This window comes from Apteryx rowi, unplaced genomic scaffold, assembly GCF_003343035.1.
Source record: "Apteryx rowi isolate R43461 unplaced genomic scaffold, aptRow1 scaffold_453, whole genome shotgun sequence".
Lineage (NCBI taxonomy): Eukaryota > Metazoa > Chordata > Aves > Apterygiformes > Apterygidae > Apteryx > Apteryx rowi.
In genome coordinates, this window is record NW_020450709.1 from 484,319 (window position 1) to 499,094 (window position 14,776).

At 41.7% G+C, this 14,776-nt stretch overlaps 2 protein-coding genes across 24 annotated transcripts in view; both read left to right on the forward strand.

Annotated features, from left to right (window-relative positions):
- The window catches only part of MYCBP2 (MYC binding protein 2, E3 ubiquitin protein ligase), a 218,474-nt gene extending 216,626 nt beyond the window's left edge, over positions 1-1,848 (forward strand). For all 23 annotated transcript variants that reach the window (XM_026077432.1, XM_026077434.1, XM_026077441.1 and 20 more), the window contains one exon: positions 1,042-1,848. In XM_026077432.1, coding sequence (XP_025933217.1) covers positions 1,042-1,157 — 116 coding nt within the window. In that variant the 3' untranslated portion in view covers positions 1,158-1,848. The remainder of the gene's footprint in view (positions 1-1,041) is intronic.
- A 12,715-nt stretch (positions 1,849-14,563) lies between these two features.
- The window catches only part of FBXL3 (F-box and leucine rich repeat protein 3), a 19,743-nt gene continuing 19,530 nt past the window's right edge, over positions 14,564-14,776 (forward strand). Inside the window, exon 1 of the mRNA XM_026077468.1 lies at positions 14,564-14,643. The gene's annotated coding sequence lies outside the window, so the exon portion shown is untranslated. The remainder of the gene's footprint in view (positions 14,644-14,776) is intronic.

The window sequence follows — 14,776 nt, forward strand, 5'->3', positions numbered from 1 at the left end:
ATTCTCAGATAAGTAATTACTCCTAACTGGTATTCTTACATTTTCTTGCTGATAATTCTACACGGTCAGTCATATAAATTTTAAATTCAGCATCTTACATAATCCTAGAATGGGTTTGTTCTATGTGGGTTTTTTCTTTTTTTTGTTTTCTTGGCAATAATACAGACAGTGCTGTTGTCACATAAGACTGATCTTTGAAACATGAAACATTAGATACTTTGTTACAGAAAAACATTTCAGTCTACTTACAGGAACCCAGACTGCAGGTGTGACATACAGTATTACAATTATAGTAAAAAATTTAACACACTACCATTAAATGGTATATCCCAACTTACGTATCTCTCATCTGTAAACTATTGCCGATGCCTTAGTTTCTGACTTCATGTGTCATTGATTTGATGCTGATCTCATTAAATCATGTTGTATGTCTTGCTGTTGGAAAACAAGTGAGATCATTTTGATTAAGATATTTACATGGAAAAAGTAAACAAAAAAAGATGAGCAATTCCTGATGTAATCTTAAAATTACTCAGTTGCAGAGCATAAGTCTTGGTCATATTTACAGATATTGATTTTACATTGTGCTAATTTTTTCCACCATATTGATGAGAAGAAATTTATTTTAGTTTTCTCCCTGTAAGCCTTTTGCCTTTTTTGCTTTGATGAATTCGATTTATTTAAATTACATGCAGTCTGGTCATTTGGCTTTTTCTTCAAATATGAATTTAATGTTTGACATAACTTAGTGTTTTAGGGAGCTAACACTTCTTGCTCATGTTTATTTAGATCTAACTGAATGGCATTTTATTCTCTTTGTCTATTAACCCTTCAGACTCCTTGCTTGAATTTGACCATGTGAAAGCACCTTGCTATCTGCTGTTCCTTAAGCTTTCATTATTGATGCCTTATGAATTCATACTATAGAAAAATTACCTTTACTTAACATATTTTTGAGGAAATGTAATATGTATTTATTTACATCTAGTTTGCAAGCATTAATCGCTTTTTTTTTTTTCTGTCACTCTTAAATCWCTGTAGGTCCCAAAGGTAAACAACTTGAAGGAACAGAATGTCCGCTTCATGTTGTCCATCCACCCACTGGTGAAGAATTTGCTCTGGGTTGTGGGGTTTGCAGAAATGCTCACACTTTTTAGACTAGCTTTTTTTTTTTTTTACCAGAGCAAAGCAGGTGCCCTCATCCCTCAAGTGTCCTGAGAATAAAGTCCAGTTGGGATGAGGATGGGACCATTTCATAATCCAGGTAAAAGGAACAATTTACAGTGCAAGAAGGATGCCAAATACCATGTACATAATTCTTGCTGTGAGAAATTGACATTTTTTGAACCAAGACATCAAAACTTGTGAGGTGTTTGCATGTGGCCATTACAGTCATCGGCTAGGAAACATTGGACATTTACAAATAAATAATTGCTATTAAAGGATCTGTGTGTCTGTGGACTATGAATGATGCTGGCTTTCAGGAGAAAGAAAAAAAATATTGATTATTGTATACTGACTTTTTGTAATCTTGTACAATTGTATCGCATCACAAGTGGGGATGGGAAAGAGGAATATTCTGGTTTATTTCCTAGACTGTTATAAAAAAAATTGTGTTAGGAAGGCATAAATGTAACAAGTATCACGCTGTATATAAAGGTATCAATGTTTGTCCTGTATAAGAATTATTAAGTTACAACAGCAGTTTCATTTAAACTTCTGGGTTATGTTTGAGCCTGAAATTTTAATGAAGTGCAATACTGAGTGTGCCTCATATCTTGCAGCTGTAAACATAATGGAATGTACATGTCAATAAAGCCACTGTACATTTTTATACAGTGAAAGTAATGAATGTGTAAGCCTCAATTTTCAGAAATGTGTTTTAAAAAAAGGTTTATTTCTCATACTTATTTCTGCAGGTTCTTTTAAAAAGTAGGAAAGTTATTGGGTAAACTGATAGTTATGGAATTACCTTAAACTTGAAAAATACTGCTTGAATCTTCTTTAAAAGAAAAGCTGGATAATTGTACTAGAATTCATGTAAAATATCATATTTCCATTTCAGCTCCTGCCAGTGTTTTGGAACACAACAGAAGACTTAATTTAAAATTGTTTTTTCRGTTGTTAAGAATCTTCTTTGAGTAATATATCACCCCACCTTTGGTACAAATAACCTTTTGCCATGAATCCAAAAATATTCATTTAGCAGAGTCCTTGTAATCAGTCCTCTGCTCCTCAACAGTGAGAGCAAAATACAAACTTTAAGTAAAGGCTGTTTTCCTATAAGGTTCTCTCTTCAGCCTCTCTGTGTTAAGTAGGCTCAAGTCCTTTTCTAGTATTTCTGTCTTAAAGTTAGTTAAGGGATGTTATATGGGCCTCTGGTGGGCCCCAGGGCCGAGGGATCCCTCCTGCCTGCCACTGGAGCCCAGCCCTGTGCACCTGGGCATCCAGTGAAGGCAACACACCGTCACTCCCCAGTTCACAAGCACCCCCACACTCACCGATCCCTCAAATACCAGCACGGCCCTTCTGTCYGTCTGGTATCCTTGCCCGCATCCTGGGCCTTCTACTTGCCAGCTGGTGCAGCCTGAAGTTTGCTAGCAAATTACGCACACGCCAGGTTAGGGGAGAATACAAACACTCCAGCCCYACCAGTAGCTGGTGCCCAGGCATGCAGAGCTACAACCTGCAGTCCCACTCCAGTGACTGATGCAAAGGCTCTCACCTGCTCCACTTGCTGTTGCTGGGGCTCCCCCTCACCCCAGTTGCTGGCACCACAGACACAAGGGCCACCATCGCCCAAGATCTGACTCCAGTAGCTGGCCCCAAATTCACTCCCTCTGCCCCCCGCAGTAGCCAGCACTCCTTGCACACAGCCCCATAACCCTGTGGTCCCACCAGCCAGTGCGACTGTGACCCTCACTCACCCAGTTGCTGGCACCGGAGACACGGGAGCTGCTGTCACCCGAGGTCTGACTCCAGTTGCTGGTCCAAGTCCACTCATTCAGACTCTCCTGTTGCTGGCATCTAGACCTCACAGCACTTACATATGGGACAGAGAGAGATTACACAGAAAGTTTGTTAAAGGATTTATTTTTAGGACAGACCATGGTGATCAGGCGCAGGACTCAGACAAGCGTACTGACTGGCAACTGCTTCACACAACTGGCCCCTTTTATACCCCCTCCTCTCTATGCCCCTCTTGGTTCCTTAGAAAGTTTGGCATACTCCCACAAGCCTCCCTCTTATCTAAAAATCCTCATGTCTTGTTTCCTCCTCCTGATCAGTGACACAGTCCAGGTTGGCCATGTCCGCAGTTTCTTAATGGCCATCAATTAGTGACTGAAGGATTTGCTGGCTACTGTTTCTCCATTTTAGGAGCCTCCTCCTGCACCCCAGAAAAGTGATGATTAGTTGATCTCTCACCTTTTTTTCCTCGCTATTTCTCCTTCTTAAGATGCCTCTGTTATTTTCTACTCGCTGCCATGAAAGAGCTGCACAAGAGGATTGGCCAGGAGGACGCTTGGTGTCTGCAAGGAACAAGAGAGGTAGCCAGAAATTCAGGGCCTTCATGTTTTGTGAAAACTAAATCCTTCCCAGAACAGAAAGAGCCAAGCTAGCCTTGTCCTTTGCAGAACTGCCAATTCTTCTAGTGGTAGGGTGAACTGCTGTAGGGGCAGATTAGCCCATTCACACACACAGTCCATTTGTCAGCTCAGCCCAGAAAAGGAATACCCCTGGGTATTTTCTTCTCAGGTTTACCATCTTAAAAACATTGGCATAGATGTGCGCATCCCAACTTATTTTTTTCAGGTGACTCATATTTGAGAAAATTGACAAGAGACATGCCCCACTGCGAAGCTGGTATTTTTTTTTTTTTTTTCAAAACAAAAAGTCAATAGGGCACCTTATAGCTGAATCACTTGACAGATTGTTAGGCAGTGAATAAACTAGCCATACTAAAGACAGAGATGAATCACATCTCCTTTACTTTCCAAGGTTTCTAGCTGCCTTTCTCCCCAGTCTTTGAGTGGAGAAGGTAACTAGAAAAGTGCCTAAGGAAAAATATCTGGATGCTGAGGTAAGCTTGAGGAATGAATTTTGAAGGGACTAATCTGTTTTTTTGAGATGACGGAGAGATTCTGGGGTTAAATGTGCATAGTCTTGGAAGGACGGGGGAGCAGAAAGAGCATGGCAGGGTGTCTGAAATGTCACTGTTCTGGGAAAGAAACTGCAGGTTGCAGAGGGATGTTGGAGGAGCTGTGAGGAACAGACAATACCAGAATGGTTTTGAAAATGAAGGCGTGAAGATGTGCATCACTGAGGTACTTGAATATGCAGTTGGAGACCATTAGGATCAATCTGGCACCTGAGGACTGTGCTGATACCACACAGTAAGAGGTCCCGGGGGACAACATTGAGCACTAGTTAGGTCAAGAGGAGTATAATGTATTTCTGCGATGTTTAGCCCTTTGACTTCTTTGCTGCTTTTCCTTTCCCCACTAAAGAAGAAAGAACAGGAGCTGGGTTAGACGGAAGGATAAGGCTTAGCGTAACTACAGGAAGGGAATGGAGCAGTGTCCTGGGCTGACCCATTTGGAGCTGCCGCACAGCAGGGCAGCAGGAGGAGCAATGCCTGAGCCAGGCCGGGCACTGCTGCTCTTCCTGGCTCCCCGCAAAGGCAGGGAGACAGGGCACCACCTGGAGCTGCCAAATCCAGCCTGCCTCATGCCATGCTCATTGCCCCATGCTCTGTTTCTTCCATGACCTGTGTTTCACCAATCAATGCCACCAAGATTACATTATTATATGGGTACCCAACTGCTTAGAAACTATATTCAGAGAAATGACTAAAAGTTTACAATCGAAACAGAATAATATTAAGTGATACTCCCTGGAGGTCTGCCCTGGCTCTGGCTCTGTTAAGTGTATTCATTCATCACCTGACTGATAGAATAAAGAATAGCATTATTAAATTCATAAATTGTACTATGGTATATAGCAGCACAAAGATACAATTAGGTACACCCTCAGCACTGTTTGGCTATTTTTAACCCTGGTAATTAAGTTTTTAACATCATATCTGCTGCTCTCAGCCTTTTATAAAATAAAATGAATGGTTCGTCTATGTGCTGTTTGTGATTTTTCATTGAACCACAACTTCTGTTAGAGTAGARGCTGAGGCCAAAGCTCATTTGTATTAATTTATATGTTATTTTACCTGAAATACCTTTTATTATTCATTTATTTTTAGCTAATTCTGACTTGGAATGGAATCCAGAGCAACATCAGTTATTAAAAAGTTTGACAAAAAATTTTGTTTGTCAGAAATGCCTGTAGAAAAGGGAAAAAGAGTTTATGAAGCCCTCCAAGAAGAATACGCAGTAATAGCAGTGTATCCTTTAAGATATAAAGGCAGTTTTCCCAGTTCCTCACTTTGCATTGTATAAACTAAGTGAGGAATCTTTTTTTAGATGATCAAATTTGAACTCAACAGTTTTTACTTGGGGTTTTGGAATACATTGTCCTTTGCTACAACAGGGTAAGGTTTGAATATGTACTCTTTACTGCTGGATTGCAATATTTATCAGTCTTTTTGATGCAAAAATTAATACAGTCAAAGGAAAAAAGCTTTTTAGCAATATAAATTAATGCATTATGGTCCCAAATAGACACTGGTACACTTTTAATAGGAATGAATTTTATGCAGCTCCTCAGGTGAGATTCTGTGCCCTGATATGTTCGTGCTCCCTAAGCGCCAAAGGACACTTTGTAACCGTGAAAGCAGAGCAGCTTTTACAGTCCCTTACCACATGCCCAGGCCAGGCCTGGCAAAGAAACAAAGAGAGAATTTGTCCTTCTCTGTTCAAAGTGCTGTTTAGACTTCAATACCCTTGTAAGTATTATCATCTCCCATTCATAGAGGAGGAAATGAGAAAGTGATACAGGTTGTTCACAACTACTCTCCATGTCTTCCTAGATTCCAGAAAGAACTTCAGCCAGGGTTTTTACAACAGTCCTTAAAGTGTATCCTGTACCATTTGAAATGCAATGTAAGAGGTTAAAAAAGGGGAGAAACTGAATTTTTTTCTGTGTAGGTACAAAGGATAGAATTCATCTCWCCTTAACTTACGTGTTCATAATGCAGGTATTGACATTTCAGTGACTCATCCTTGGCTCTATTTTATTATCAAGAGAGAGAAATTGGCACTTTTGGGGTACAAACAGATCTATTTTAGATAACTATGAAAGGAAACACACTGTGTTACACTGACCATGTTAATTATGTCTCTATTACTTGCAAATGGAGTACAGGATGATGACTCTGACATAGATGGTCACACTGAATCTTATCTAAAATGCTGTGGCAATATTAGAAGGGAAGGTTTTCTTAGCCCAGGTATTAACTGTTTGTTGGGAAAACTAGTTTAGGGTGATGGGGGGGAGGGGAATATATAAATTCCCACCTGTTACATAATTATGTTTAAACTTGGTTATTTATATGACATGACTGAGGCTCCCACATCCTTAGAAAAGCCAGGTTTATAATTCACAGGCTTCTTGTTTCCACTCCTATACTTCTCCTTCATAATTCCCTAGCCTTCAGGTAACCATCACATACTTGAAAATCCGTTGCCTAGTACGTATTCTTCCTAGCGTTGCAAATCATCTCAATGCACATTCAATAAAATTTCTAGTCTACAGAKGCTGGTCTGGGATTGAATTACACTTTAGACTCTTTCTTTCTTCATTCTTCCTATAGACAAAGAAAACTGGCTTATGTAAGTATCAACAGATCTTTCCAAGATGGGAAAACCTGGTCCGAGCAACAAAGCTTCACTCTATCAACAGTAAAACTGAAGTCATTTTTACCATGTCTAGGAAGACTGCAGACGCACATCTGTGTTATGAAATCTGTTTGAGAGTATCATATCCTTCCTTGAAGATTGCCCTTCAAGTTTCTGTCTTAACAGTGGTTACATAATTACTATGTTTATATCCATAACCTATTTTGAAAGCATCTCTGGATCAAACATGCATAATCTATTTTGGAAGGCTTTTAGAAATATGTTTGCTAGATCTTGAGCTTTCTGTGTTCTGCAGAGGAAAAGGAATTAGGAAAAATTAGGAAATCAGGAAAACTGATTGTTTTTCCAAACAGCCTTCAGTACCTCACTTGAATGTTAAAAACCCCAGTGGGTAAGGACAGCAGCAGAATAGCCATTGGTTAGCTAGAGCTGTATTATGTCCTGTGGATGGCCTTCTGTCTGGTACGTTCTCTATACCTGCAGGAAATTATCTACCAGCATCAAAACCTCTTACTTGACTCACGATCCAAAACATCCCCCCACTCCAAAGTATGGCTACTTTTGCTTCATACATCTTTCTGCCCCTTTTTCCTGCTACTTCTCTTCCTTTCTTATGGTTTATTTATGGCTTCATTGTTGCTCTCTTTCTCACCCATTCTCACCTGCTTAAAGATTAGTCTGTCATCCTCCAAACAAACACTTTACAAAATAGGAAACAAATGAGTCTAAGTCCATTTGTTCCATCTCTCACTGAGATTATCAGCGCACAGCAAGTAATGCTAAAGTGCTGTAATCCTATTGGAGTAAAATGACAAAGCCTGAGAGTTTTTATACCCTCCCTGCACATTAATATGTTTTATAATTAGAAAATAGATAATTGGAAAAATTTTAGTTACTATGTCTCCTGAGGAAAAGTTTCTAAGCCACAGAGCTCTTCACTCTCTCTGCGTTCAACATCACCTTGCAAGGCTCTTCAACTAGGTTTTAAAGGCATTGGATTTGTAACAAATTAAGAACAGAAAGCTCAGTAACAGAGCTGAGTGTGTGTGTGCGTGAGTCCCTTCTCACTTTCCAACACGCATGTTTGCCCCTCCTTCTATGCATTTGGATAAGAGTGTTTCTGATTCTCCCTCTTCGGTATTGTTCCATATACTTTTACCTGTCCCAGCTGGCTCCTCACACACAGGAAGGAAGTAGTAGAGTGGGGAAATTTGGAGCACTTCAACCCCTGTCTGTAAAAAAGCAGGGAGATGGAAGGACAGTACAGAGCTCAAATTTCCCCCACTTTCCCTCTTCATTGCTCCCACTCAAGAAACTGGTAGGTTTCACTCTGGCCATCTTCTATGCCACACAACTAGGAGAGGAGATCCTGCTCAGAGAGAGAGGGAGATGGGGGATGAGGGGGAGGTTTCCTTGTCTCCATCCCCCCCCCCCCCCAGCCAACTACTGTGCCGGGTCTGAGGCAGTTGGCGTAAGTATAACCAAGGTAGGAACAGGCACATGGGATTGCTAACACTTCCTCACCTTCCTTGGTTCCTGGGGCTCTGGATTCCTTTGAAGAAAGAGAATGTAAGAGCTAGAGTAAAGGAGAATCAAAGTGAAATTTGTTACAGTCTGCTAAAATCCTACCTTTTTAAACTATTAGGGATTAAAAGAACCACTGGTACTTCCCAGTACACATTCATTCATTGGCTTCACTGAACATTGCACCTACCTACAGCATGGAAGAATATGGCAGGCCACAGAGTCGGCTCCAGTTGCAGCTGTATTTAAGCATTAGTTGAAGAAYTACTCTTTACCTAAAAAAACAGGCATCAATATGAGAATCTACCAGTACGAAAATTACTCAAATGTGAAGGCGATGCCAGAATTCAGTCCAGCTCATTGATAGATATATCATCAAATCTTTGTAAACTAGAACCAGGCCTAGTTTGGATACAGTTATCCCAGCAAAACTTGGCTTTGTACCAACCTAGTGAAGTCCTCACCCACACATACAAAAAAGCTGTATAGGCAGAAGCACAGCTTTGCTTACATAGTTTCAACAGCACCTAATACATAACAGGTATGGCTGCATTTAAACTAGGGATTTCAGCATTTTCATGTTGACAAGTCATGGATTAGATGACTGTAATACAGACATAACTGCATTAAGAAAAYTTTTCCCTACAAAAGCATATTAAGGAAAGACTAACTACAGTGGAAGATTAATGCACATAATTTAAAGTGTTTTACATCTTTGTGCATAGRGTCTTATAATAGGTCCTTGTAGGTGTTAAATTATGGAAAATGAGTTATGAAGAGTAGCCAAGTCTTAGCTGTCTGACCCACTACCATTTTTAGAAAATTTCTGAGTGCAGCACCATACTTACAAATTAGTTTTAAAACTATTTTTGCATTTTTCAGCTGTCTCATTTTAAATTATTTTTAGAAACTGAGATTATCATGGTGGGGAAAGAAACACCAAAGAACATGACACTGCTAAATTCAGTTTATTATGTGGACAGAGTGATGGATAGGCTGTGTCAGAGAAAAGCTTCTCTCACTCCCCCCCCACACACACACACACAAGCACACACACCATCCGTCAACTGATACCCTCCTTGATTATTACTTAAGGGATGTGGTGCAGCTGAGCGTGGGGAACACGACGCTGCCTCCGACCAGTCTCAGTGTTGGGCTCTTGTGGAGCAGCTCAGCTCCCATGGGTAACATTTCCACCTTGGGCATGCTGCTTCTATGCACTGTTGGACAGCCACATAACAATGTTGCCTCCCCAGTGCTGCTCTCTACCACTGATTATAGCCAGATGTCAGCACAGGCCACTAATCTGATCAGTCCACTCTGAGCTTGCGGTATACCTTTCCAGCAGCTTCATGTATTTTTAATGTCAGCTGTTGATCCCTGGCCCATGAAGTGGAAACACTCAGTTCTTGTTTGCATCACCCTGTTTGCCACAGCTCACCACACACAGCCTGTTTGTACTGAACTCAGCTCTTGGCCAAGGCGAGGTCATGGCACTCCCACGTCATTCCACCCATGGGCCTTGCCAACATCTGGCAAATACCAGGTTTCATCCATACACACTCATGCGTTCACTTGCATTATACATCATTAGTTTACAAATAGCTTAAACTTTCACAGGTGTATCCACCCACTGAGCACAAAACAATTACAGTAAAAGTTAATATGGCACAGACAATCAGTCACCACGAGGGCTGGATAATCTCAGTCCTTATGAAAAGGTTGTCATTAATCCTACTTTATTAGTTCATTGTTTCATCTATGCAGAAACTAGCTAGGGAGCTTCAGGACCACCCAGTCATTCAGGCTATATCTCAAACTTTGTAGGTTTTTGCCACATTCCTCTCCTTGATCTATTAGAGATGTTGCAGATGGCTCAGAGTGCAGTAGTTGTACTGCAGATGCCCTGCATCCACCAGCCCAAGGCATACTGGATCTACGGACTCAGGGGGACTGTGCTGTTACACTGCCTGCTCTCACTAGTGGGGTCCAATAGTGATTAAGCTGTGCTGCTAAGGGTTCCAGGTGCAGGGCTCTTCACCAGGTATAATGACACAGGCAACCAAATATGAAACAACAAACCAATTGCAATCAATAGCACAATGACAGGGTGTAACAACAGGTGTAAGAGGCCATCACCGATCATTGACCACCCACCAAAGATGTCCCCCCGCCAGCTGGCTAATGAGTTTTCTAGAGTAACAGCCACCTTCACAACCCATTGGGACTGATAAGACATCTGAATTAGCTCCCTGTGCTGTGGCCGTAAGGTTTCATGCAGGCTGTCTGCAGCTACTTGGAGTTCAGTCACTTTGGATATGACTGTTTTCCWTGTTGTACCTAATATGGGGTTCAGCCACTGAAAGCCTGAGGTATTTGAGGTATTGCTGTAATACACATAATGGAAGATGATACATTGCATCTGCATCCTACTTCTACCTCTCTTCCCATTTTCTCCAACAAACAACAGGGTTTGAGCAACAACATCCCAGTTCAAGCCACTATAACATTTAAGGCTCTTGTCTCTACCTCTATGCCTTTAGGTCTTTCCCTGCTCCCTGTGTGGTGTCACATGACCTGGGTCCATAGGTCTTTATTTCTCTCATGAACAGGGCTCTCATTAAAACTATGTAACTCCCACCAGCCAAACTGTTTGGATAGTGCTGTCATATTCTGACAAGCCACAAGTGCCTTAACACTGATTGAATTCAACATTTCCCATGAATAGTTGCCTACTGGCAGGGTGCTGGATCTATTCCTTCCAGCACACTTATACTTTCAAAGGCTTGGTAATAGCTGTGTTTGCCACCCACTGGCTGGGATACAGGAGTTAGAAACAGGCTCCCGGACTCACACTTGAAAAACAGATTTAGGGTGTCCACAGAAGAGCCATTTCGCATGCTATGTAAAGCACCCTCTTTCACTGCTTATTTACCAAGGCCAATACTAACATAAATACCAGTCCCCTCTTAACAATAAACATGTTTGGGACTTTAACTTTTCCACTGCTGGCACTGGCAAAGAGAGCCAAATCAATTTTCAGGGAGACCCACAGAACACAAAGAATTTCTTGTAAAACAAAAAGCTCTTCTACCAGTGTRTTATCAGGTCAGCCTATCAATGAGATGGCAGTACACCTCTCCAGCAGTCTCAGGTGTTGTTCTTCTGCCTGTTGTTAATCCATAGCCCATGCCACGGAAACACTCGGTTCTTGTTTGCATCGCCCTGTTTGCCACAGCTCACCACACACAGCTCATTCGTATCGAACTCAGTGCTTGGCCAAAACAAGGCCATGATACTCCTACATCAGTGATGCTTCATCAAATGGAAATTATTACTATGTAGTCTTACAAAATATAGCAGAATAATATGACAGCTTTTACAGATCAAGAAACCATCTGAGCTATTCATCTGGCAACAATTACTATAGTCTCTAGAGACAAAAATAATATCTGGACAATAATGAGTTGTGAGAAATCTTTTAAAGCAATTAACCCCAGCTTCCACCAAACAATGAGCACCAATACTGAGCAATCAGCTTGTTGCAGGCAACACTCTACTCTGCTGTCTCTTCTCCTTAGTTTTACCTTTTTATTTTTCTGCGGCCATGAGCAACATCAGATGGTCCTGTCTGCAAGCCATAAGTTGAGACGCTTTGTTTTAAGGAGTGTTTTACTTGTAGCTACTTTTTAAAAAATAGGCGAGTTTCAGCTCTTGTTTTATATGGCCTTGTTTGTGATAGATGACATATGCTTGTTTGATCAGTCCCCAGAGGGTGCTTTGCATTCTAACGCTGTAAGAGATTCCCTCTCCCTAGAAAAATCTTTCTTCTGTAGACATAGTAAGAGGTTAAACAAGGAAGTTTCTCTAATGATATCCATTGCTGGAACACAATAACTTCATTTGGCATTGTTAAAGAACAAGTTCTCTTTTCCTGTGTTTTTCTTTTTCGGCAAAGTCTATTGAGGAATAAGATCACAGGCAGCTTAGAACAGGTGCTTCAGCCACAAACTCATTCCACTAATCTCTCCATATTCTCCACAAATTGCATTTTCATTAAATTGGGGTGAGCTGAAACTGCTGGTCCACAAGATGCTAAATCCAAAGACTGGTCAAAACATAATATTGGCTCAAAAACATCATGACTGTATGACACAATGTGATGAGCTGGCCACCACACATTCTGGAGCAATAGACTAGTTCCAAAAAATGTTGAAGGGATAATTCTGTTATATCTATGTCAGGATCAGGTATACAACATATAGCTCACTCAGTGTATGGACTTGGGTAATGTACCCTTTTAGAAGTCTTTTTTTAGCCCATTTCTGCTCTCAGCACTTCATGGCCACAGTCACTGGAAACGTTTCCAGAATGTTTCCCTCTCTTTTACAGACCAGCCCAGACCTATGAATGTTGTCTTTGGACCTTTGCCACACCTGGCTGGACCTTTCTTTGCCTGCTACCAACTCTCTCAGCTCCAGCCACCTCAGAGTCTAAGAGCTCAAAGTCAACAGCATGGCTTTACCAATCAGCTAAGCCAGAGCCAGCCACTGCAGGCTTAGCAGGCACTAGGAGATGCCGACAAAACACCAGCTGCTCATAGGTTTTCTTTCATTTATTTCTGGTCACTCTACCAGTTCACATGCTTTGCCAATGGAGAGCACAGACATTGTTGGCAATGCTCTGCACTGCGTCCTGGGTCTGATTTGGCTCAATGTGCTGTGCTGCAGCTGCCCTTCTCACTGATTTTGCTTGCTACACCCCCAAATATATTGTGTGATGCACAGAGTTCCTTCTGCACCTGCCCTCTTCTCCTCCTACACTCAGCATGTCCAAAACATACAGAAGCAATTGTGACAAAGCAAATAGACGCACTGGCATGGAAGGAAACTTTTTTTTTTGTTCCAAATATCAGGCAATAAAATGACAAGGCAGTGTAATAAGTCTCCCCCAGTAAGTCARCACTTGGCACACATATACACTCAGATAATGCATTGGGGATTATAAAATAATGTTATCTCAAAATAATGGAATCGCAGCCCTGTTATGTTTCTTGAGACTTCTACACAAACCCAGAAGAAATTGTTGCCAAAAGATGTTCAATTTTTCTGCAGACAACAGAACTTCATCAGAGCATACTTGATTAATCTTGGTGAAAAGCTGTTTATACTGACCTCACATGACATGGATCAGTCACTGTGTAATGCTGCCTGAAAACAATAAGGGAGGCTACTAGAAGCATCTGCTGCTTGCTCTGCATTCTTAAGTAATAGATGTTGTCTCCAGTTTTGAGCCCAGGTCTCAGTCAACCTCTTGTAGTCAGGGTCTACCTTGTTCTCCCACATCTCCAGCAGTTTGCAGATTATATACTTGCAAATATAACTTGTCATTACAAGGRAAGAGCATCCCCCTACACACATATTGCAACTATGAGGACTTTTATCTTCTCACCTTTAGAGAACCTACTACTACAACAGTAATAAGGGGATGAAAGAATTCTTAAATAGCAGGAATGAAAGATACCTAATTTTAAGTATGCAAGAAAATGCTACTGAAGAATGAATTCCTTGTTATAAACTGTTTTTTGAAGAACTCAAGGATGCTGACATTTGAGAGATTACTGAAGAACTGTTACTCTATTTTGAAGCCATTTTGAGATTGGGAAAGCATTTGACCACAGCTGATGCTTTTCAGGAACTTCAAGATGGGAATCAGGATCACAACCCACTAGTCTGTGATTAAAAATTCACGGAGCAATATATTTGTTATAGCTTGCAAAATGCCTTGTTGCAAGTTTTGGGAATCTCAACATCTTTGAAAGCTTCAGTCATGTTACAGGACTGAAAAATGTGCCCTACATGCAGGAGACACTTCCATCGTAACAACACATTTGTAACCAAAGGTAACTGTCGCACATTACTTTCTTTCACCTTCTTTGCCTGGCAATAGCCAAAGTAAATGGTAACTTCATTCCCAATGCCTGYTAGACCCACAAGGCATTTATTATTTGCTCTCTCCATTGCATTTATTCCTAAAGACTTGCATGATGCTGGGCTTTCTAAACACTAAAATAACTGACTCTCCTCAGGATGAAGATGCAGTTCCTCTGCCGCTGTTACTCAGTATTTTTTCCTAGACTTCATTCCGCCCTTTACTGGCCGCCAAGCACCCGCCTGGGAAAGCCTCCAGGCAGGCCCAGCCTGGCCACCCTGAAGCGCAGTAGCCAAGCGGAGCCAGCAGCCTGCCCGCTGAGGCGGAGTACAGCCCGGCAAGAGGCCGTGAGCACTAAGCCACGGCCAGGACAACGCAGGCAAGCAGGCGGGAGGGGGACGAGCCGGCAGCTTCTTCCTCCTGACAGCCGCGGCGGCCGCCGCCTCACCTCTGCGACGGCAGCGCCGCGGCGTAACGGCTCAGCAGCGACCGTTACGGCAGGCAGCGCCGCT